This window comes from Nuphar pumila, chromosome 5, assembly GCF_984573655.1.
Source record: "Nuphar pumila chromosome 5, dmNupPumi1.hap1.1, whole genome shotgun sequence".
Lineage (NCBI taxonomy): Eukaryota > Viridiplantae > Streptophyta > Magnoliopsida > Nymphaeales > Nymphaeaceae > Nuphar > Nuphar pumila.
The window spans coordinates 136014977-136039614 of NC_143253.1; the positions used below are offsets into that span (position 1 = coordinate 136014977).

The following is a 24638-nucleotide window of genomic DNA, read 5'->3' on the forward strand; positions in this document are numbered from 1 at the left end:
TTTATGAGCATAAAAAGTATTGTACATTATACTCGGGCTTTCTATCTCATTTCACTTAACGTTGGGCGGGTCTAGATTTGGGATTCGACCTGCTTTGGACCCAAAAGTCCGCTCTAGACAATTTGGACAGGTTTTAGGTCCAAATCCTCACAAAAAATGGCTCTAAAACTACAAAAAAAACTACCCTGAACCTGCGTACTACACCTTTCGACGTCTCAAATGAATCCTAACGGCCGTTGAAACTAATACTAAAAATAAGAAAAAAAATTACTAGGATTAAAATTTTAAAAACCTAATTACCCCAAAAATCCGGTCTCTGACAAAATGTAATTGAAAACACGCTCAAAATATAGAACTCCAAAAAATTTCAAAAGTATGTGTTTTGGTCCTGCGGCTTCACTTAAGTTGGGTTTGAGATAAGTTGATGCGTAGGCAAATTATTATTTTTTGAATGGGTATCGCGTTTGATTCGAGGGCGACTGCATCAATTCACTTGTCATAATTAGTTGATCTAAGAGCAAAGATTCCCTGAAAAACAAATATGCAAGTTTAGTTTCATGTAAACAAACCAAAAAATGAAAAAAATTGGCCTTGTAACTTATGTGGTTTATTCTCAAAATAAGACTAACAGGTATGGACCCGGGTTACCCATGTGGTTGTGTCAAGCTGAAGGCTCAGGATCAAATCCCCGCAGGCTCATAGGGGCTGCCATTGCTTTATCATAGTTGGGGCACTTAATGCTGCTGGTGGTGTCCTCAACCCCGGAGTTTTACCGAGTTGGGAGGTGGGTCCATCAAGTTACCCAGTTATCAGTGAAGATTTTCCTTCATCATAAAAAAAAAACACACACATAATAATAATAATAACTTATCTTAGGTACTATCAGCGGTAGTATACTATTTAGAAAAAAAAACCATACTTTGAAGTATTATGTTCAGCGGTACTGTACTATTTAGAAAAAAAAAAAACATACTTGAAATATTATGTTCTCGTCCTACGCGTGTTTTCTATGGCTTTAGGTAAAAATATTTGTTGGAGGTAACTATTTTGCCGTACAAACCATCTTTCTTATTAAGTTTCGACCGGGTAAGCAATTGCCATCAATTGGGACGTAACTATGCAGTAGAAATCACTTTATTTTTATATTTTATTGATTTGTTTAAATAAAAACTATGGTTTTTTTTTTTTATAAAAGTAAGAAATGAGTTTCCAATCATGTGTGATTCCGATGTACAAGCAGGTTAACAAAGTCGACGCTTCGCAGTGGCAAAACCTTGACTGAAGAAATGGTGTATTTGCGTGGGAAAAACAAGATCCAAGGTCCTATTTGAAGCAAATAAAACATATTGAACATTCATATGGACAGACCGTCTTTGCAACATGCACATATGATTTTTTTAAGTCAATATTAGTATCAAAATATTTATTCATTTTGATTCATTGCTTTCCTCATGAGTAGGGGTGCCAACGGGTTCGTTTTGGTTCGGACCCAGGCAGAACCAGACTCAAACCAGATTTGAGATGATGGTACCGGATCCAGACTCGAGTCTAATCGAACCCACCATAAGCGAAACTATATCCGGATCCTGTAAAGACTACATGAACCAGACCCAGACCATAGCCGGTAAAATAATATTTTTTGTTATTTTACATTGAAAAATTTCGGATCTTAATTGGAACTCGGGTCTGGTATAAAATTTCACAAACCATACCCCTCACCATGTATTAATCGGACCCTTCAGTCCGACCCATATTCTAATCGGGTCTTCTTACTTATCACCAAACCGGCAAACCCTGACCGACCGTATAGGGTTTGGTATGGGTCGGGTCCGAGTCAAACCCGACCCGTTGATACCCCTACTCATGAGCTGGCGTACCTACGGTTCTCGAGGGTTTTCAACGTGGGCCACCACTGAATAAAGGGGACCAAGTTCATGATATCCGTGATCTTCTCCCCAGAAGACAACCCTCTGAAAATTGAAATGGAGGACGCCTCCAAACGCTAACGAAGCCATGTCTCTCTCAGCCCTCCCCGAGGACACCATCTTCGTCGACATCCTCACTCGCCTCCCCGTGAAGTCCCTTCTGAGGTTCAGGGGCGTCTGCAAATCCTGGCGGGCTCTCATCGACTCCGACGCCTTCATCCGACTGCACCTCAGCCGAGCAATCAAGGAAAAACCCCAATTCTTCTACTCAGAGAACGTCGATATGTGTTGTTTCAGAGATGGGGTGGTGGTGAAGGAACCATTGATGGATCCGCGCCCCATTTCCGCGCAAATTCGCGCCTCCCTGCACGGCCTTCTCTGCGTGGAAACCGCATCGATTGATGGGGAAGATCATAGATGGCAGCACCATGTCGTAAATCCGGCGACCCACGAGCTCTTTCGCCTCCCCGGTTCCTCTTCTGTCTCCGTTTCGATCTGCCAACTTGTTTTCGATCCCTCTTCGAAGAGGGGCATCCACAAGGTGCTCGTCGTCTCCCGCGAGAGATCGGCCGTCGATGCGAAGGTATTCACTTTGGGCGTCGATCGATCTTGGAGACGCCTCGGGGGCGCTGTTCCTGCCGCCCCATGTTCTTCTTCGTCCATCGCTCTTCCCTGTGTTAATGGGGCTATTCACTGGATGGCGGTGCTCTTCAAGATTTCCGATGAATCTGCAGATGGGTTGCCTCACGAGCTGCTGCCGCTCGATTTTTTCGCTCAACGCTATCGCGGGTCGGAGTCGATTATCGCGTTCGATGTCCGAGAGGAGAGATTCCGGAGATTGGCGTATCCCAATTGCTGCCCTCGGGGTGATTTCTGTGGAGGAGTGCATGATATCTACTTGTTTGAAATTGGTGGGTGTCTGTATGTTCTCCATTTTGATGTCTCTAATACGGTTATGGATGTATGGGTGCTGAAGGACTACGCAAACGAGGAGTGGATCAAAGAATACAGGATTGATTCGGAATGCTTCCGTAGGGAGTTGCATTTGGAGGATGATTATAATTTATTTAGCATAGTTGTTTTAGCTGCATTTGATGGAGAAATCTTTATGGAGGTAACTGCTTTCGAGAGGCAAATGCCAACTTTAACTTCTTATCATTCTGTACAAAGAAGGTTTAGCGATATTGGAGATAGGATTCCCGAAATCTTAACTGTCGAAGGTACATATGTTGAAAGCCTTCTCTCCTGTAAGGCAGTTAGACATCAAAATTATGAACGTGAATGTAGCGGGAGTGGAAATGTGTAACTGGGACACTGTGTTCTCATAACAGTTTTTCTTCTTAACCTTGTTGTATATGCATAAAGACACAGTATCAGGGGATCTGTAAAGTGGTATAATTGTGTCCTCATATTCTCTTTTATGCAATTTTCTGTCAATTGTACATGTTTGATGCGATGTATCTTTTGTATCAGCTCCATTGTTTGATAGATTCAGACTTTCTCTATATGCCCACATTGATGGTTTTGTGATTATGTCAAAAACAAGACACCTGCATGAATATGCTGGGTCTTAAACAAGTGCATGGGATCATCTAAATGTTATTACCTGTTGAGTGCTTGGAAAATAGGGAGCTCCATCATTTTGCACTAAAAGTTGAATTGCATCCAGTGAAGTTTTGTAGTGTGGATCTCTTGTTGCTGATGGTGTGTGCCCCGATCTTCACATTTCAAAGTTTTTTTCAATAGAAGTGGATCATTCTATGTGTTTCCTTCTGAGTTTTTTCTGTTCTTGTTCATATTAGAATGTTATTATTTAATTCTTGATTGCTCTGTTTTGCCGAGTTTACATGTTTCAATGTGAATTTTTTTTCCTGTTCCCAGAATTCTAATATATTTCACACAATGTTTGTGCATTACTTTGGACTAGGATGGCTCTAGATGTACTTTAGGAGGTGTGTGCTGTTCCTCGATTCTTTGTTTCTTTCCTCTAGCCATCATTTTTTCCCCTCTTCTTGCTTCCAGTCTTTCCAAGGCAACTTGGTGATTGAGGATCACATTGCACACTGATCCTAAGAGGTGGCTTCCATCTATTTTTGATATGGAAGAGTTTGGTCAGGCTGCATAGGTCCTTGGATCAAAGTCACTTAGAGCAGGCTGAGTAAGGCCATTGGGTTGATCTAAAAGCAGTTGCTGAACATGTCCTTGGGTGTTTCTCTATACATGATTTTGAAGCAGTAGCTGCTCTTGGTTGTACCAAGGTTACAAACAAATTTTTGGGGTTACATGCATGTAGGAAATGATCAGTATTACTGGTGTTAGCTCATGCTATTAATCAGGCATAGATATTTTCTTTTTCACTGTAAAGATGAGATGGAAAAGGTATTACGCACAGCAAGATAATCTTTAATTTTAAACTGAATGTTGGGGTCTTGCATGAGATTGTGTGTTGGAGGTCTATAAATCATGGCAATCAATGCTGCTATGTTTTTCCTGTTTTTTTTTTTTTGGCAAGTTGGAGAGGTCAGCCACTTCATTATGTGTTGATCTGGAATCTCTGTATCTTTCAAAGTATTAAGATCAATGTTGTAAGTATCGTATCGTATCATATACGATACATATCGTTACTATGTATTCTAACAATACGACACACACTCGTATCGCGATACAGGTGTGTATTGTATCCATATCGGGTGCATCGTACGACACAGCCCTCTACCGTACCGTACGATACATGATGTATTGTCCGATACACTTTAGGCACACTTTAAAAGGGCCAAAACTTTTGTTTTTTAGTTTGAGTTTTAAAGACCTTCCTAGGGTCGATTTCTCCATTTATGTAGAGGTCATTAGAGGGAAACCCATGCACTCATAAGTGACTTAAGAGCGTCTTGGGATTTGATTCTTGTACAAGGAAGAGACCTTTGTGGTTTTCTCGTGTAAGAGTGTATTTTCACTAAAGGAAGTGCAATAAGGTAAAAGAATCCTCATTTTTTTGCTTTATTTGTGTATGATTCAAGTTGAAGGAGGGTAAACTCCTTTCTTTTTTATGCTTTTAGAAGATATTACTTTTAGTTTTTTTAACCTTAATCTTACTTTTTGTGCCCTTAGAACTTAAAATTTGTCCCTAAGTATGTTATTGAGCATTGCTTTACATATTTGTAGTGATTAGATTTAGTAATCCGTGATCTAGGAGGTCAATAGAGGGTGGAGGTCTTGGAGGATGCATCTCAACGGATCCTGCATTGAAGTATTGTATACCAATTGACTTGAAGATGCATTCGAAAGGAATAGTGAAGTGTAACTTTTGTGGTTTTGTAATGCATGAAGGGTTGTATAGATTTAAATGCTATGTTGTGGGACATAGAAACTCCATATTGAAGTTTATGTACAGATCACATTCCTATTGATATTCGTGTTGAGTTTCTCACTAGTCTTATAGAAGATGATAAAAGAAAGGCATGAGTTTGTGCAACATTTGTGGAAGAGAAATTGCAAAGGTGGTCCCTGATTCAAAAGATAAAGGTGACCCATCAGCATCTCAAGCCACTGAACGATGCAATAAATTAAGGAAATCATTGACCTGAAGTTTGATACTGGAGATGACTTTTATATATAGACATATTTCTGAACTCTAGCTTGTATTTCTTTCCCTTTAGTATGGCATTCAGTAACTAAAAAATGTAACTTTAACTTTTGTAATGAGAATGTTTTATTATTTTGTCTTAACCAATTGTATTTGTGGTCATTAGATGCGTGACTATAGAACCAAATGCGTGGCTGTTAAATGTTTAATGACATATCTATGTTAGTTAATCTTATTACATAAATATATTATGTTCTTGTATTCTATGATTTGTTTATTTTTTTAGATTTTTAAAGAATTTCTTAGTGAAATTTATAATTTTTTACGATACATATCTTTGGGCCCGACTGATATGGTTTATGATAAGCTACTTACAACCTTGGTTAAGATGCCATAATTTCTTGGAGTACATATGGAGAACTCCAACTTTGATAGGAGCGGTTCACGTAATTAAAACATTTCAGCCTGAATATTCAGTGCAGTTTCAGATTGGCATGTTGGATGACTAGACAATTGGTGATGTTAGCCTCCGCAACAATGACCTCTGAAGTGACCTTGGGAGTGGTTGCTGTTATATGGGTAAGAGTTCACACTTTCATGCATGGTGAGTATGCAGTTGTTCATGTCACTGCAATTAGTCCATCTTTATTTTGTTATTCCAGGCATATCTCTTGATTCAGCATGTCATTCAAAGATCGTCAAGGCTGATGAAGTTGGAAGATACAGAGTTATGAAAAGCATTGTTTTCCTCTCAAGACCAGTAAGACAATGTTTTCCCTTCTAGTTGCAGTTCATAGTGCATTCACATCATCTGATATCAAGATTGGGAGGAGAAATCCTTAGTGTCTTTACAATCCCCTTTAGATAACCAACAACTTGAGACACAACCCACTTAAAAGTGCTCTGTGATCCAGGTGAGAGGTGTTACTCTTGTTTCTTCCAGGAGCTTCGAGTAGGATAGCTATCCTCTTTTGGTTTCTTTGCTTAATGTCACAGTTAGCTATCATAGGCGGCAAAGAGGCCCATCAAAATAGCTAATGAGCTCACCTATCTGTAGTGTTCAGTGAAATTGGAATTTTCATGGGGTAGTTGGACCAATCCAACTGCAGTGAGACAAGATGCTGTTATGAAGAGTGGGAAATTGTTGTTTTTGACACTGGGATTAGTGGAAGCCATATTCTTCATGAAGGAGAGTATGTTTCTGGAAAGAAAAATTGAGCCACTGAAATATCTGATGAGGTAATACCATAAAAAACTGCTCTATAGTTAGTTAAAGACCACATCACGGAGTATAACAGTATAGGATTAAAATATGTTCTACATCTTATAGTTACAGTATATTTTACTAATGCACAGATATGGCAAATCCCATGTATCATGTGAATATCACCACTAAAGGATTGCAATAATATGGAAAGCATTAGTGATACCTCATGATTTTCCTAATCAGTTGCCCATCTTGGACTGTTGATTTTAGTCTAGTTCTTTGAACCTTTCTCAACTTGTACTAGTAATTTTCCAATCTTGTGTTGCCATGAGTGGTTAAATGTAGTATCGAAGTTTCCATCATCAAGCAGGATTATTATTTCCCTTTTATGTCCTTGAACACATGTTAATTGAAAGGAAGTTAAACATCTTTCTATGGTGCTTATTATTGTGGACATCTGTATCATCTTACACAAATCCATATCATTTTATGGTACAGTCTCTCTTGAACAAGAGATGGATAGGCAGACATCCTTATTTACAGTATGCATTGAATGTGGGGTTTTTTGTTTTTTTAGAAGCGAAGACTGTTGGTTTTTTTATGATGTTTAAACTCTGATGTGGATATTTTGTGGAGCTCACAAGTTCCTCCACTAAAATAGGTTGGAAAGCCTGTAGTTTTGGCATATAATCCACCATTATATTTTAATTCATCTCGTCCATGATTGGTTGCACTTGTTATTTCAGCTGAACTGTCTCGTTCTGTAACTTCATATGGGTTATCTGCTAATATGCTGCTGATTTGACTGCTCCATTTTTTTCTTTGAACATCTTGGGAAGCAAAAGGCTAGCTAATTGACCATGAAACATGTGAGTTTATTGCTGAGGACAACATGCGGATTTATATTCTGCTATCGTTAATGTCAAACTAGCAAAGGCTAGCCCTAAACTGTCTGCTGCCACTTCTGTGAATTTTAGCTTAGATGATATATGCTTGGGAAACTTTTAGCACATTCAACGTGCAAGAGTGCCTCTTTCTGCCAAAAAAAAAGTACAGAAAGTGTGTGTGTGTGTGTGTGTGTGAGAGAGAGAGAGAGAGAGAGAGAGAGAGAGAGAGAGAGAGAGAGAGAGAGAGAGAGAGAGACTCTTGCTCATTCCATCCCATCTTTATTACACTAGATCACAACCTTGCAGTTTTGCAATGACAGAACCCTTTTTTTTGGGGTGGGGGGTGGAACCGGGGGATAATCAGGGAAAGCCACCTCACTCACCAACTTATTAATGTAAAAACTAAAAACCCAGGTCCCCCTTTCCCACCAGGGAGTACACTGAAGGTTTGGAACATGTGACGTGCGTAAGCCAGGTGAGAGGAGCCCTCATAGATTCAACACAGAACATTTGGGTTGTAGTACATGCATATCTTTTAGCATTCCAGAGAATAAAATGCCAATTGTTGTGCTTGTGCATGTGGATTTGGTTATCCCAACTGATTGGCTTGGCTCTGTCCCAGTTAGCACCGTACATCATCTACCCCCTCCATGGGCTACCTCTCTGCAGGCTGCCTGTCTAGAACTTCATGAAGTTTATGTACAAAGGCTCAGACAAATAGAAAATCTAGCAGTTTGTTGCAATGTGCATGATACCTGTTGAACCTACCTCAGCGTCTCATACTCGCATGGTCCAGGCTCAGTCTAGATAAATGAGCCGAGCTTGGTCAAGATGCTGATCTCAAAACACTTCCATAATTTAAAATCATCATTTTTAAAAGTTAGCTCACTCGTGAACAAAAAAGCAACTCAGAGGGTCATTTGAGCAATTTTTTAAAAGGTTATCAACCTACCTTAAATATATGAAATGAAACCAAAGGCATCTAAACCTAATTTGCCATTACCCACGTATATTATTTTATTTATTTATTTATATTTGCTACAATTGACTGTACCTGCAATTGAGATAGAATCTCATGAAAGGGGAGTCGTTTTGAGTAATTTGACTCGGTCTAACCTTATAGATGTGTTCAGCATGCTCTAAGAATAGACTCTTGAATAATGTTTTTTTAACGAAAAAACATGTTTTTATGAGTTTAAGAAAATTCGATACATTCATAGTCGTTTTTGGATCCCTTAAAAATCTCCTGTATACAGACGGGAGAATCCCACAATGCAAAAGCCAGTTTCCACTAAATAAAACATGATGTAGATCACATGTAGTACAGTGTTAAATGTGAGAAAAAAAAAGAGCGCGGCTTTGCTAAGTCGATTGTATTTTACAGTCGGCTGTATCAAAGTTTACTTTTTCAAACTTTCCATTGTTTAAGGGGCTGAGATAGAGATACCATAGAGAGACGGTGGTGAGGTAGCCAACTGAAACAGGTGTGCTCGTGGAGAGCATGAGGATCAGGGTGCCGGCCAAGAAGCAGCTCCCACTCTCCCCCTTTCCTTTCCTCATCCTCTCCGCCTGCCTCTTCCTCATCTTCATCTATGCCTCCTCCTCCGCCACCACCCTCAGGCGGAGGGCCACCACTTCCACCGCCACCACCTCTTACACTTCTCCAACGGCAGCCAGCAGCAGAGGCCGAACCAGATCTCCTGCGATTACTCCGATGGACGATGGGTCTACGACCCGCAAGCCAAGCCCCTCTACGACCACCACAGCTGCAAGGAGATCTTCAAGGGCTGGAACTGCATCGCCAACAGCAAGCACAACGCCCTCGACCTCCTCAAGTGGCATTGACAGCCCTACACCTGCGATCTCCCTCGCTTGAATCCCCTCCGGTTCCTTGAACGGTTCCGCGACACCAATATCGGTCAGTGATCTCAAATTCCCAGCTTGTAGTGGGCTTCCACCATTTTGTGATTATCGGATGTGTTTTGTGGTTGGGGTATTGCGGGGCTTGTTGGCGATTCGTTGAACAGGAACATGTTCGTTTAGCACGTTGAATAGGAACCTCTTGAGGGCTGACTCCCTCATTTGTGTAGAGTCCATTAGAGAGGTATCCACGCTCCCTAAGACTCGTGAGAGCGATTTGGGTTTATGTAATGATGATGAAGATGATTATGATTATTGAGGTTTTATGTAATGTGTTTTAAGAAAACTAGGTTATTTAACATTTAATTGTTCATAAACTTGGTTATTTTGTTTTTGTTTATGTAAATATAAAAGTATGAATCTTGTGTCATGTTCTTCATTGCAAGATATTTAATATTTTGCATTGTTCTTGTGAGATATGCATGCAATATTATCTATGATTCTATATTAGCTTATGTTTGATGATGTCTTATGCCGCTCATAAAGACATAAATGCTTCATATGTGATTTTATGGTTGTATTTTGTGCAATTCATCATTGTTTCATGTGATATGTTTTTTTTTAGAATTTTTGCTAATTCTTCTTGATTTTTTTTTGGATTTTTTAAAAAAAATTCATTAATGTTTACGATACAATATGGTGTAACAGGTTACGATAAGATACATACAACCTTGGTTGGGTTGGTCCAAATGAGTGTATTGAATTTAAAACCAACACCACAAATCTAATATAGATCTGACCCCGAGGATCCGAGTTGCAAGTATGTGGGATCATGCTTAACACGAATATGGGATCAAGTAGACCCATATGACATATATAAAGATTATTTTGGAACTATTTAAATTTGTGCAATAAAAAAAATGTGTCAAGGACAAGGTTGGGTCAAAAGATGAGCAGATCTATGACACATATTAGACCCATGAGTTGGATTTGGTTCCACCCATAATGATGGTCGTTTGGATTTGCTAAACAGCTTTTTGTCAACCCATGCTAGTTTCTATTCTTGGATTCTTTATTCAACCAAATTGAGTGGAGCTTATGATGATTACACAATTTAGACTGAATGCATAAGCACAAACAAGAAAAATCAACACCTCCTGCCTTATTTATAAAAGTTGAAAGTTTTTTTATTGTTGTCTACATCTCCTATGATGTTTCATAATGTCTACTGGAAAGTTTTTCAGATAATAAAATATTATTCTATTTATTTTATGCAAATCATCATAATGCTCTTCCACGTACATATATTCCTTGTCCAATAACTTTCTTTGCCAAATCAATTTATTGGACTCTAATTTGATCGTGTCACCTAGTTACTTCCATTTTGCAACTGATACTTCTATTGTTAAAATGTAATGTAATTCAGTTAGTTATATTTTAGTTAGATAGTTAGATTGTAATTAGGTTAGGTTAGGTTTTATTTCTGTTTTTTAGACTTTTTTAGACCTCTTTAGTAACATGTGTTTTTTGACCAAAGTCAAAAAGTACTTGAGAGTTGTTGGACCCCCAACGACTCTATTAAGAGCCGTTGGGAGTCCAACAACTCCCTCTTGGCTCCCTCTTGTGAGCATTATATATATGGGGTAAAACCCCCTTGTAAAATCACTTTTTTATGTGGGTTTCATCCCACTTGAATGAAATATTATTTTTGCCTCTTTTTGTGTGCATTCCTTTGAGCATTTTGGTTGTTGAGTGTGTTTTGTTCATTGAGAAAGATCCTTTGTGATATTTATTTGAAGTTTCGGTTGTGGTCTTCATCTTCTTTCATGGTATCAGAGCAAAGGTTGTGATCAAGTTTTTTGTCTTGTTGCATTAGGAAGCGTGCCACTCAAGCTTTGGAGAAGAAGAAACGTTTTTCTTCAAATATATATAAGGGTGTACTCGTATCTATCATTTGTGGTAGAGTATATCCCTTTTCTCTACTCTTATTGTTCTTTTCTTCTTCTTTTTTCTTCCTATTAAGCCTTGTAAAATGGATGACATCACTATTAAACCCATCAAGCTCAATGATTCTAACTACGTTACATGGGCTTCGATTATGAAGCACCTTACATGGAGAAAGAGGCTGTGGGGATTAGTGGATGAAACCGACTTGGAACCTAAACTAATCTTCACAAAGATCAAAGGAGAAAAAGAAATACCTCTTACAGAGGTAGAAAAAACTGAAGTCATTACCGCTTATGAGAAAAAGTGGAAAGAATGGAGAATGGGTCACGTCAAGATTATGTTTTGGCTTATAAGTAGTGTGGATATAAAAAAATATTCAAGTCTTGCAAAGTTTGAAAATGCAAATGACACTTGAGACTATCTTAAGAGAATGTATTCTCTTAAAGACACTGCACATATGTGCAATCTACAACATCAAGTTCAAAATATGGTTCAAGGGGACAAAAGCATTAGAGTATACTACAATAGCTTGTCCGAATTATGGGAAGAGTTGGCTCTTCTCGAACCAAAGTGGTATTGCCCACAAGACATCAAACTTTGCCAAAATCAAATGAGTGCAGAACACTTTTTTTAATTTGTCAATGGACTAAGATCGGATTTTGAAGCTACCAAGTCCATTCTTCTTCATCGAGGAAAGGTTCCTTCAATTGAAGATACTATTGAAGAATTGAGCATGGAGGAAAATTGGCTCAAAAGTAGAATTGAAAAAAATGATGACTCAGTTCTAGCCGTATCTAGACCAAAAAATCATGTTCGCACTTACAAATCTCCAAATTATGAAAGAACGAATGACGAAAATGATTTTGAGAAGAGAAAAGTAATTTGTTACTACTGTAGTGAGCCGGGACATGTAAAAACTTACTGGCCAAAGCTGAAGAAACCATATGAAAAGAAGGTTGCCTCTGTCGGACCTCCGCAAGAATTCAATGAATCTTTCATTGGAAGCATGTCTCTAGCACAACTGGTCAAGACACTTCAACCACTGCTCAAGGGAGCGTCTTCCTCTACTGGAGCCGCAGTATCTTCCATTAGCACATCAGATCTAGGTAAATCTCTTCGGCTTTTTGACTCAGGTGCTTCTTTTCATATGACTCCAAATATTAATGTCTTATCTAAATGTCATAACTCAAATGGGTCAAACATGTTTACTGCCGATGAAAGATCTCCTGAAATTAAAGGAGTAGGAGATTTAAAAAACTCAAAAAGGTTTTACATTCTACAAGTTAGATATATTCTAAAACTCAATTTAAATCTTCTATCTGTTTCACAATTAACTGACCATGGATGTAATGTTTCCTTCTCCTCTCGTGAATGTCGAGTGCAGGATCACCAATCAGGAAAGTTGATTGTGGAAGGTCATAGAGAAGAAGGCTTGTACTACATAGATTTTTTGGACATACCTAAGAATACATTGTGTTGTAATGTTCAAAAGATTGACTTGGACTTATGGCACAAGAGACTTGGTCATCCTAGTATATCCAAGCTCCGATTATTTTCAAAGATGGAAAATTTTTGTAATTTTTAGAATTTTAAATGTGAAAAATGTATTCTAGGAAAAATGAAAAGACTACCGTTTCAAGCAAGAACCTTTGTCTCTTTTTGACCACTAGAGTTAATACATTCAGATGTATGGGGCCCCACACTTATTAGCTCAGAAGGTGGTTTTATTTATTATGTAATTTTTGTAGATGATTTCGCAAGACACACTTGAATTTATTTTCTTAAACATAAATCTTAAGTCTTTTCACACTTTCAAATATTTCATCAGTTAGTTAAAAATCAATTTAAAGAGGATATTTTAATTTTTTGCACTGATTCAGGGAAAGAATTTTTGTCTAAAGAATTTAAGGATTATTTAAACTTGCATGGCATTATACATCAAAAATCATGCCCTTATACCCCTCAACAAAACGAGTTAGTAGAAAGAAAGCATAAGCACATCATAGAAACAACAAGAACCTTACTTATTACACATAAAGTACTAAAGGTTTTTTTGGCTGAAGCCACGTTAACCGTTGTTTACCTTATCAACAGGATGCCATCATTTTCCTTAAATCATATATCTCCTGTTGAAAAACTTTTTAAACAAATCTCAGATTACTCTAGGTTAAGAGTTTTTGGGTGCAAATATTTTGTTTTTTCAAACAGAAATGCTAAATTTTCTTCTCGTGCTATTTCATGTGCCTTTTTAAGATATGCAAGTCATCAAAAAGGCTATAGATTCTTTGATCTAAAAACAAGAAATTATATGTTTCAAGGAATGTATCCTTCCTGAAAAATAAAAGTTTTTTTGAAAATATGAATTTTAAAGAAATAGATGAATATTCTTTTCTATTGGATCTAGTTTAAAAAATTGTTGAAGATGATCTAGCAAAAAGTCCAAAAGAACAAATTGATATAACAAATTCAGAAGCTTTTAGTGACCCTTCTGATTGCATTGAATACTCTAGGTGAGGTAATTTAGAGAAACCCTGTGCTCTAAAAAAATACACTAAAGAACATGAACAAGTATCCACTAGAAAGTCATTGAGAGTCTCTAAAGTTCCTAAAAAATTTGTGTCATACGAGTCTTTTTCACCAAAGTATCAAGCTTATATTGCTTTGATACACTCCTATGTAGAACCCTCTACCTATGATACAACAAAAGAACAATCTGAATGGGTCAAAGCAATGTTAGCTGAGTAAAGAGCCCTAGAAAAAGCAAATACTTGGACTATTCAAGATCTTTCATCAGGAAAAAAAGCCTATCAAATGTAGGTGGGTGTACAAAGTGAAAACCAAGAGTGATGGCACTCTTGAAAGGTTTAAGGCTCGTTTAGTTGCCAAAGGATATTTCCAAAAATATGGAATAGACTATGAAGAAACGTTTGCTCCGGTTGCAAGAATGATCACAGTTAGGATCTTGATAGCTCTATCATCTTCAAAGAAATGATATATATACCAAATGGATGTTAAAAACACATTCCTTAATGGAAACCTAGTTGAAGAAGTATATATGGAACCACCACCTGGTATTAATGTTCCCAAAGAAAAGGTTCTTCGATTAAACAAAGCTTTATATAGACTTAAGCAAGCCCCAAAGGCTTGGTACGATAAATTTAGCCAAGTTATGATTGATTTTGGTTTTCAATTTTGTCTTACTGACACAACATTGTTTGTTAAGAAATCTAATGCAGGTATCATCATTCTTCTTCTCTATGTAGACGACATGATCATCACTGGAAGTGACAAACAAAGAGTTGATAACATTAAAAAATTTCTCAAAACACATTTCAAAATGAGTGATTTGGGTTTCTGAAAAAATCTTCTTAGTATAGAAGTTGTTTATTCCTCCAGAGGTTATTTACTAACTCAGTCTAAATTTGCCTTGGATATTGTTGACAGGTCTGGTATCACAGACGAAAAACAGGTTGACACTCCTGAAGTTGTCAACATCAAAATGAAGATTGATGATGAAGAATTACTTGAAAATCCAACTCCCTTCAGACAACTTGTTGGAGCACTGTCTTACCTCTCTATTACTAGACCTGATATTGCACATGTCGTTCATACAACGAGTCAATTTCAGCATGCTCTCACCATTGTTCATATGGGAGCCGTTTTACACATTATTTGATATATCAAAACTTCAATTTTTCGAGAACTTTTTTTGTCTACTTCTTCCTCCTTTGATTTAACTGCTTATACTGATACGGATTGGAGAAGTGATCCCAATGATCGACATTCAACTACTGGTTTCTGTGTGTTTTTAGGTGAATCATTGATTTCATAGAGGTGTAAGAAACAATAAAAAGTTTCTCTCTCGTCAACTAAAGTTGAATACAGAGCGATGACTACAACCACTATGGAAGTAATCTGGCTAAGGCGTTTGCTTTATGACATGGGTGTTGAAAGTACAGGAGCATCAAGACTATGCTGCGACAACAAAAGTTTTATTTACATTGCCAGCAACCGGACATTCCATGAACGCACCAAGCATATTGAAATGGATTGTCACTACGTACGAGAGGAGTTCTTACATGGCACCATTGATCTACCATATGTTTTCTCAAAATATCAACTGACAGATTTTTTTACCAAACCTCTCGTTGCTCCTCGATTTCACTTTTTCTTGGACAAACTTTCGGTTATTCAACCGTAAGTTTGAGGGGGAGTGTTAAAATGTAATGTAATACAGTTAGTTATATTCTAGTTAGATAGTTAGATTGTAATTAGGTTAAGTTGGGTTTTATTTTTGTTTTTTAGACTTTTTTAGACCTCTTTAGTAACATGTGCTTTCAAAAAGCACCTGTACTTGAGAGCTGTTGGACCCCTAACGGCTCTATTAAGAGCCGTTGGGAGTCCAACAACTCCCTCCTGGCTCCCTCTTGTGAGCATTATATATATGAGGTAAAGCCCCCTTGTAAAATCACTTTTTTGTGTGGGTTCCATCCCACTTGAATGAAATATTATTTTTGCCTCTTTTTGTGTGCACTCCTTTGAGCATTTTGGTTGTTGAGTGTGTTTTGTTTGTTGAGAAAGATCCTTTGTGATATTCATTTGAAGTTTCGGTTGTGAACTTCATCTTCTTTAGGATGCACTTTGTTTCAGTGACTTTGGCAAATGTCCCTTATATTGGGGGAACTACTTGCCTCAATCTCCTTCCGGGAAGCTCTTAATAGATTTTAAGCTTAATGTCAAGGATGAGTAGAAGAACATTTTACGACGAGGGAACTCTGTTCTCTAATTTGCTTCTAAGCTTCCATAAGATATTTTAAGCTAAAAAATTCGATAATGAATAATATAATAGTTTCAGCAATTTGTATAGCTTGTCATTTCTAGATATGATATGCACCTTTTTTTTAAATCATATCTTGACCTCTTGTAGTTATTTACGTGTTATAACTGTTAGGTGGTGGGCACCTTCCAAGTTTGATCCGGTGAATTCACCCATGCTCTTTTTTGAAAAGAGTTTGCCCGTAATTCCTCCTAAATATCCTGAGTTTGGCTTAGATTTGACTCTAAAATATATGGTATGACATACTTCTTTTGAAAGCAGAATACTTGCTGTAAGCATGTGTTGGACGTGGAAAAATTGATTTGATTAAGAAAGTTCATCTGGAAACTAACAACTGCAATGGGTTGCATCTTTCATAATTAGCATTTTGTGATAAATACGTGATATATACTTGCCTAGAATTTTATATATCTCATTTTTTGTAGGTCGTTGTATGTGCTTGTTGTCAAGGTTTTTTTATGCCCACATATGGCAGTTGTTTGAGATGTATTTCTGGTGTATATAGCTCTTCCTATAATATTTATGAGAAGGTAATGCCAACTATATGGCTTGGGATGGTGCAGCAACTACTCAAGAATACCTGGAATGATGGTTGCCATTTGCTGAGATGAAATACAGAAATGCGAGGAAAATGTGGGGGATATCAGTCTAATCCATGTCACATGAGTGCGGGTGCCGCGGTGCGGCAAAATATATATATATATATATAATTTTTAAGTTTTAACAGATAACAAATAACAACAATAACACTAATGAAATAAAAAACAATTATCATAATATCATCAAATCAATTCATCATCATGCATGCAATAAATCAAATTAACAATCTACGATTCTCGTTGCTTTAAAACCCAACATGAACATCTATAAATAAAACCAGATTTTTCCCTAAAATCCAACGTGAACCTCTATAAAAAAAATCTGATTCTCGTTATTTTAAAACCCAACGTGAACGTCTATAAATAAAACCTTTTTTTTCCCTAAAATCCAACGTGAACCTCTGTAAAAAAAATCTGATTCTCGTTGCTTTAGAACCCAATGTGAACATCTATAAATAAAACCAGATTTTTCCCTAAAATCCAATGTGAACCTCTGTAAAAAAAAAATCTGATTCTCGTTGCTTTAAAACCCAACATGAACATCTATAAATAACACCAGATTTTCCCCTAAAATCCAACGTGAACCTCTGTACAAAAAAAAACTGATTCTCGTCGCTTTACAACCCAACATGAACATCTATAAATAAAACCAGATTTTTCAACACCTAAAATTACAGATTTTTCATCAATCTAAATGAGAGAGATTGAAGGAGAGAATGAGAGAGAGAGAATGCATACCAGTCGGTGTCGCTTGAGGTCGTCGCCGATGTCAGGGTAGGGAGACTGGTCATCGCCAGCGTTGGGGTCGGGTCATTGCCGGCGTCGGGGTCGGGTCATCGCGCAGTTGAGGTCGGGATTAGGGCAAAAAAAAATGCCCTAATCCTCCTCTCAGCCCTTTTTTATCGGGCTGCATTTTTTTTAAGTCCAAACATTGGACAGTTATGATCCTGGGTGTGTTGACCGCACGCGCACGCGCACCCGCATCGCATCGATGTGGGTGCGGCACTTGGTTGGCTGAATCCCTGTGACTTAGCAGTCAATCCTAGTGAAGCATTCAATATTTTGCTTGGAGCTGAATATTTTAATGAAAATGTTCTTCCATTTCTTTAGGAAGGAGTTTTCTTATGTTTCCAATCTCATTTCAAAAGATCTTTTATGACTTTTTAAGAAATTAGATGGTGTCAGTTAATCCTCGTGAAGCATTCCAATATTTTGCTCCGAGGCTGAGCTGAATATTTTAATGAAAGTGTTTTCCTTGATAATGATGAGATGAGAGACAGTAAGGCACCAGTGGCGGAAAGGTTTTCAAAACATTTTAGTTTTCTGTCATGAAAGTTCATTACCTTCTGAGCTTTATTGTGGTGGAATTACTTTCTATTAGCTGCAATCTATGCATCTTGGTGTAGTAATTTATAAAAATATCAACCTGACAGATGAAACTTTATTTTGGAGCATGGTGTTAAATTTTTGATAAATTGTTTATGTTCAGTTGGACAGTAAGCCATATTGTACAATTTCATATCCAGTTTCCTATTTGATTATTTTGTTATGCAGACATTGTTCGTGGAAAGACAAATGAGAGACAGTGCATTCAAAATTTTCCGTTCACAGTCTCCAAGGCATTTTGAAGGTGGTGATTGGAATGAAGGTGGTTTTTGTCAGCACACAAAATCTTTGCTAGAAAAGCAGGTACCTTATGTTTTTACTGTTTTGCATGTGGCATTCTTTGCAGGGTCAGAGCCACGTTATCCGGAATCCCTTAAAAAGAATATTGGTCAGGGTGGGCAGACTGATAGCATGGGCAGTGCCCAACCCCCCCTTTGGTTACTCATTTCCCCAATCCTGCCTTCCCTCCCTTGATTTTGCCCTCTCTCTCTCTCTCTCTCTCTCTCTCTCTCTCTCTCTCTCTCTCTCTCCAAGGCTCCGCCAGCACCAGCCATCCATCCCTACTGTGGTCGGTGGTCACCCCCCTCTCTCTGCCAGCCTGCAAATAAACAAAATCAAGCATTTATTAATAGAATCACGCTTAATGATAATTAAAAAGAAAATACTAGATAAAAAAACCTAAAACCTTCATTATATAATTATGTAATTTGAAAAAAACCAAAGCAATACCCAAAATCCTAAAAGAAATCATAGATTTATGCTATTTAAAAAAGAATAAATAAAAGCTCTAATATTCTAACAAAAAATCAAGCATTCATTATTCATACCTAATGCTAATTAAAAAAACACACACACACACATACAAAACCCTAGCAGGGGCGGACGGTTGGAGAGAGAGAACGGCTATCACCCCTAAATCTTTGATTTTTGTTAGGATTTATATCTTCTATTTTGTTTTTTCAAATGACATAAATATTTAATTATTATTTTTTTTCAATTAGCATATCTATAATTTGATGTTTGTTAAGATTTGAGGTTCTTATTTGTTTTTTTTAGAATGAAGTAAATGTTTAGATTATGGTTTTAAGGTATGTGTGTGTCTATGTCACATAGGTGCGGGTGTGGGTGCGAGTGCAACGATGCGGCACTTTAAAAAAACTTGAGTGTAGGTGCAGGAGGGTAACAAGCAATTAAAAAAACTTGGGTGACAGTAACACTAATGAAAAAAAAGCAATTATCATATCATTAATTCATCATGCATGCAATAAATCAAATTAACAATATAATTTTTATTCTTTATCAATAAAAACTAACACCACAATTAAATCAACCTAAATATATCATGACTATGCTAAATGAATTAAGAAAACAGGAAACAATCAAACAAGTAAAAGTAGAAAATAAGTAAATTATATTAATAAAAGAAACAAACAATGCATAATTACATATCAAAAGTATATTCTACACAATATATATGACGATGAGGTAATAATTTTCTTCTTTATCATCAAATTCATCATAAGAAGGAAGAGTAGACTCAAATAAGTTCATATTTATAATATTGAAATCATGCTCCCCCTCTACGTCACACTCACAATGATGGACTTTCTTAATTCTTTTCACCATCATAATGATGGACGCAAAACATGTTTCAGTAACCTTCAACAATTTCAGATTAGAATGCCTATTAAATATGACATTAGCATGATGGTGGTTGACAATAAAATTCTTAATGCTTTTCACATTTTTTTAATTCTTCAATCTATGAGCATAGAGGATATACTGGTAAATTTTCTTCTTCTTTTGAGTTGCATATGTTCTTGAGGGTCAAATTCAAGCTGTATGTTACACAGAGAGTCCAAAAAATGTGAGGATACTCACTCTCCAAACTCAATGTTGTACTTTTACAAACTGAAGTGTTGTCTGTAATGATTTGTACTACTTTCTTATCACCCACTTCTTTTATTACTTCTATAAATAACCTCTTCAAATACTCAATATTTTTATATTGCCCAAATGCACCAACTGCTTTATAGAATATTGAGTCATTAAGCGAAGAAGCAATGAAATTAATTAGTGGACGCCTTTGAATATCTGCCAACCTATTAGAAACAATAAAAACTTTATTTTGCTTGTATGATTTTTTTTTTAATTTGTAGCAATCTTTCAACATTTGCCATTTCTTCTCTAAGAATTGTCGTTCGTAGTTTTTCAGAGCTTGGAGGTACATAGCCATTCAAGTTATAATTTTTTCAGTGAAGTAATTAAATCCTTCTAATAAAGATTTCTAGTTGCATTAAATGGAATTGAAATCGAATAAAAATACCTCCCTGCTTTTCTATCTGTCTCTTTTCTTTCATATATATTGAATGATGCCTATATCGTTCCTCTTTCTCCTACATACACTTTTTTTTTAGCATCTTTTTGGTGGCTTAAAGATGGTACATTGATTACACAAGAATCACTTATTGTCTTTCTCTTTTTATATTCATCTTGTATTTTTTTGTATTGTCTCTGTATTGCCTCATCAACTTTTTTGCATCCTGAAATGTCATGTCTTGATATCTTCAATAAATGAGTCTTAACTCTTATGTAAGACTCAACATAATCTCTCTCACAAAGCTTACATCAAAATCTCTTATTTTTAATACCTCTTTCAGCTTTTTCATGCTTATCCACATGTGCTCACAGTGACCCTCCATCATCACATGATGCAGCCAATGAACGAGAATCAACACTACCACTACCACTACCACTACCAACAGAACTTACATGTGGAGATGAGGTTGACGTAATTTTTTTTCTTTGTTTGCGAGTCTTTTTCCTTTATGAGAGGTTCTACAAAACTAAATAAAATAAAATTCATGAGAAGGGCTGGGTTCAGCAGAGCCAAACCTAGGGGTTCAGCGTAGCAGAGCCCAACCCAAGGGTTTAGAGTTGAACCCAGGGGTTCAGCTTAGCGGAGCCCAACCCAACACTTCTAGGTTTGGCTCTGCTGAACTCAAGGGTTCAACTTAGGAGAGCCTAACTTAGGGGTTCAGCAGAGCCAAATCCCTTAGGCCTGGGTTCGACAAAGGCAAACCCTTGGGTTCAGCATTGTCAAACCCAACAGGGATGGAAGGACTGGGTTCGACAACCCAGGGTTCGACAACCCAGGGTTGGGAGCCGAACCTAGACCAACAGGGCTAGAAGGGCTGGGTTTGACAGCCCAGGGCTGAGAGCCGAACCCAGCCCAGCAGGGCTGGGAGCTGAACCCAGACTAACAGAAGAAGAAGAAAGAGGAGGAAGAAGAGAGAAAGAGAGTGAAGAAGAAGAAGAAGTAAAAGGAGAGAGAGAGAGAGACCTTGCAGTCGTCGGAGGTGGAGAAGAGGGCTCAGAGAAGGTTGTCATCGTCCGTTGGAGGAGAGGAGTGGTCAAGGAGTGTCGTCGTGGAAGATGAGCAGGAGAGGAGAAGGGAGAGGCATCGAGGTTGGGGGGAGGGAGATTTGCCCTAATCTCCCGCCCAACCCTCCTTTCGTAGTTTTTGTTTTGGTCCAAAATGGATTCGGTCAAAGTTGACTGAGCACCCAGGGTCATTTTGACCGCACTGGGTGCCGCACCTGCACCTGAGCCATGTCGCATCGACGCTGGTGCAATACCCTGTTGGGCAAATCCGTGTGACATAGGTGTGTGTGTGTTTAATTACCATTAGGCATGAATCCATGAATATTATGTGGTTTGATTTTGGTTAGAATATTAAGGGTTTTTTTTTAATTAATCATAATTGCATAATTTATAATGTTTATAGGGATTAATTAGGGTTTTGGTTTTTTTTAAATGACATAAATGTTTAGTTATGGTTTAAGGGTTTTTCTGTGTTCTTTTTCCAATTATCATTAGGCATGGATATATGAATATTGCAAGATGTGATTTTGGTTAGAATATTAGTGTTTTTTTATTACTTAACATAAATGCATAATTTATGTTGTTTGTAGTGATTAGTTTTGATTTATGTTTTTAGAATAATATAAATATTTAGTTTATAGTTTTAAGGTTTTTGTGTTTTTTTTTTCTAATTACCATTCGGCATGAATCCATGAATATTGTGTGATTTGATTTTGGCTAGTATATTAGTTTTTTTTTATCTAGCATAAATGGACCATTTATGATGTTTATAGAAAATAGGGTTTTGATATGGTTTTTTAAACATAGTGTTAGTATTTTTTCCTAAAAAAAACATATTGTTAGTAATTATTATTTTTTACTTTGTATTTGTGCCCACACTAGGTTAGAATCCGGGCTCCGTCCCTGATTGTATGCTTTATAAGTAGTAACGCAATGTCCCTAGAAACAAGTCTTATGTGATGTCTGTTATATACACATTCATTTTTGTTGGACTCCTGCTCTTAAAAGGCTATAATATATATCTGTTATTTTCAACATAGGACTTTGGTTCATCTTTATTAAGGTTCTGTTACCTATGATCTCTATTTCAACACTATAATTATACTTTGTTAAGGATCACACCTTACTGATCTGTAAAAAGGCATAAAACACACAAGTTTCAAGAAAATGATGGCATGCTAAGGATGCTTGAAATGCTTATGGAGAAAGGCCTAGGGCTTGTCAAAGAAGGGGTTGCTGGTTGAGCAAAATGAGCAAAATATATTTCAGAAGAGTGGGATGAAGAAAGTTAGCATTAAAAGAGGTTTTATGACAAGGAAAAGAAACAGAACTGGGTTTAAGAGTGATGACAAATATTTTACGAATTGCAACAATGCATCAACTTAAGTAGTATTCCAGTTAATGCATTATTGCAATTCATGAAATATTTGTCATCACTCTTCAACCCCGTTTCTTTCTTTTCTCTAAAAAAAGTAGTATTCCTTTCTGCAGTTGAGTGGAATTAAAAGGAAAGGTCCAGTTTTCTCACTATGATTTATTTTGTTGATTGGTTCTTCTTATCAGGTGGAACAACTGTTTTTGCTAGAGAATAATGGAACAAATATAGAGGCACGCTTGGCAAATGAGCACATGTTTCGTGCTATAAAAGGCACAAGTTTTCGAATTCTGGACATTACCCGTATGAGTGAAAATAGAGCCGATGCTCATCCATCAAGTTCAAGAGGGAAGAAACATGATGACTGCATGCACTGGTGCTTGCCTGGAATTACAGATTCATGGAATGACTTGCTTGTTTCTCTTCTAAACAGAGTTTGAAATGTATTTGTTCCTGTGTTCTTTATTTATTCATTTATTTATATACATATAATTTAAAGCTGATGATCATCCATCAAGTTCAGGAGGGAAGAAACATGACGACTGCATGCACTGGTGCTTGCCTGGAATTACAGTTCCAAGGAATGACTTGCTTGTTGCTCATCTAAAGTGCGTTTCAAATGCATGAGTGCATGTTCTTTATTTATACATTTATGTAAGGAGAGAAGGGGGAGGGAGGAAGCAGGTTTGGTCTCTGTATGTTGGACTCTTACCACAGGTTCTTGTAGCATCTGTCCATGCAAAATTTTGGTCAGATGGCACCACCCCCACCCTTGTGAGGGGGTGTGCCACGTTGGTCTCTTATTGTTGGACTGATCACTGGTTCCGGTAGCATATATCCATACAAAAAATTGGCCAGTTACCATCCCCACCCTTGTGAGAAGAATTTGAGGCGAGGGTGGTTGGGCCGGGCTTGGTGTTCTCAAAACCCCTTTTGGTTAGGGTTTGAGAACATGAAATGTGTCTTCCTTCTGGTGATGTTCTAACTTGAACGGAGTATGGTTAAAGTGCTAGAAATGCTATTAGTGTCAACAGTGGCTGGCTAAGGATTCTGGGTGTTGATAAAAAATATTTAAGGGAGAGATTGGACTTACTCAGATTATGTTAAACCCTTTTCGAAAGTTTTTAAAAGATGTGAGATGCTCGTTTCAAGCTCTGATTGTCTTTTTTTGGAAGGAAAAAACTGGGGCAGGTTTTTTGATCTCCATAACTCAAATCACACCACTGTAGATTTAGATATGCAAAGATATAAAATGTATATAAGTATTAATTAACAAATAATATTGAATAAAAAAGAATTGATAAAGTGTTCTTCAATGGCTTCGGCAATACTTAGGTATTGGTATGGTAGTTTAGAGCTTTGTCCAAGAGAGGGTCAGAGTGCAGACAAGGCTTAGGTAGGCTCTCTTTCCTCAATGTTAACCCTCACGGGTATGATTTTCAGATCTTATTTTTTGCCCCCTGACTCTAGGGGCCAACTTTTATTTATAGAAATTAAACATGCGATATGGATCGAAAGTTTTCTGGATTTTAATCCAACCCAAATGAAGTTTTGCTTATCCTCATGGATTAAGACTCATCTAAGAAGAGTTTTACACGAAATGCACATGATGAGGTTGAGTCCAATTGGGACACACTTCCCAGGTGAG

General features: G+C 37.3%; 1 protein-coding gene across 1 annotated transcript; it reads left to right on the forward strand.

Moving 5' to 3' along the window:
* The first annotated feature begins 1977 nt into the window (after nucleotides 1–1977).
* On the forward strand, nucleotides 1978–23635 carry LOC149838921 (F-box protein At5g49610-like). Its single transcript, XM_090007848.1, has 3 exons — nucleotides 1978–3039; nucleotides 18400–18534; nucleotides 23179–23635. The coding sequence occupies exons 1-3, from the start codon at nucleotides 2014–2016 to the stop codon at nucleotides 23428–23430; spliced, it is 1413 nt and encodes a 470-aa protein (XP_089863974.1). The 5' UTR covers nucleotides 1978–2013; the 3' UTR covers nucleotides 23431–23635.
* The last annotated feature ends 1003 nt before the right edge of the window (nucleotides 23636–24638 follow it).

What these genes read in the sequence shown, in the direction of transcription:
- LOC149838921 (XM_090007848.1), top strand. Translation starts at nt 2,014, where the DNA reads ATGTCTCTCTCAGCCCTCCCCGAGGACACCATCTTCGTCGACATCCTC. An exon ending in ATGGAGAAATCTTTATGGAG is followed by an intron (nt 3,040 to 18,399) that starts GTAACTGCTTTC and finishes TTTGTTATGCAG; the next exon opens with ACATTGTTCGTGGAAAGACA. An exon ending in AATCTTTGCTAGAAAAGCAG is followed by an intron (nt 18,535 to 23,178) that starts GTACCTTATGTT and finishes TCTTCTTATCAG; the next exon opens with GTGGAACAACTGTTTTTGCT.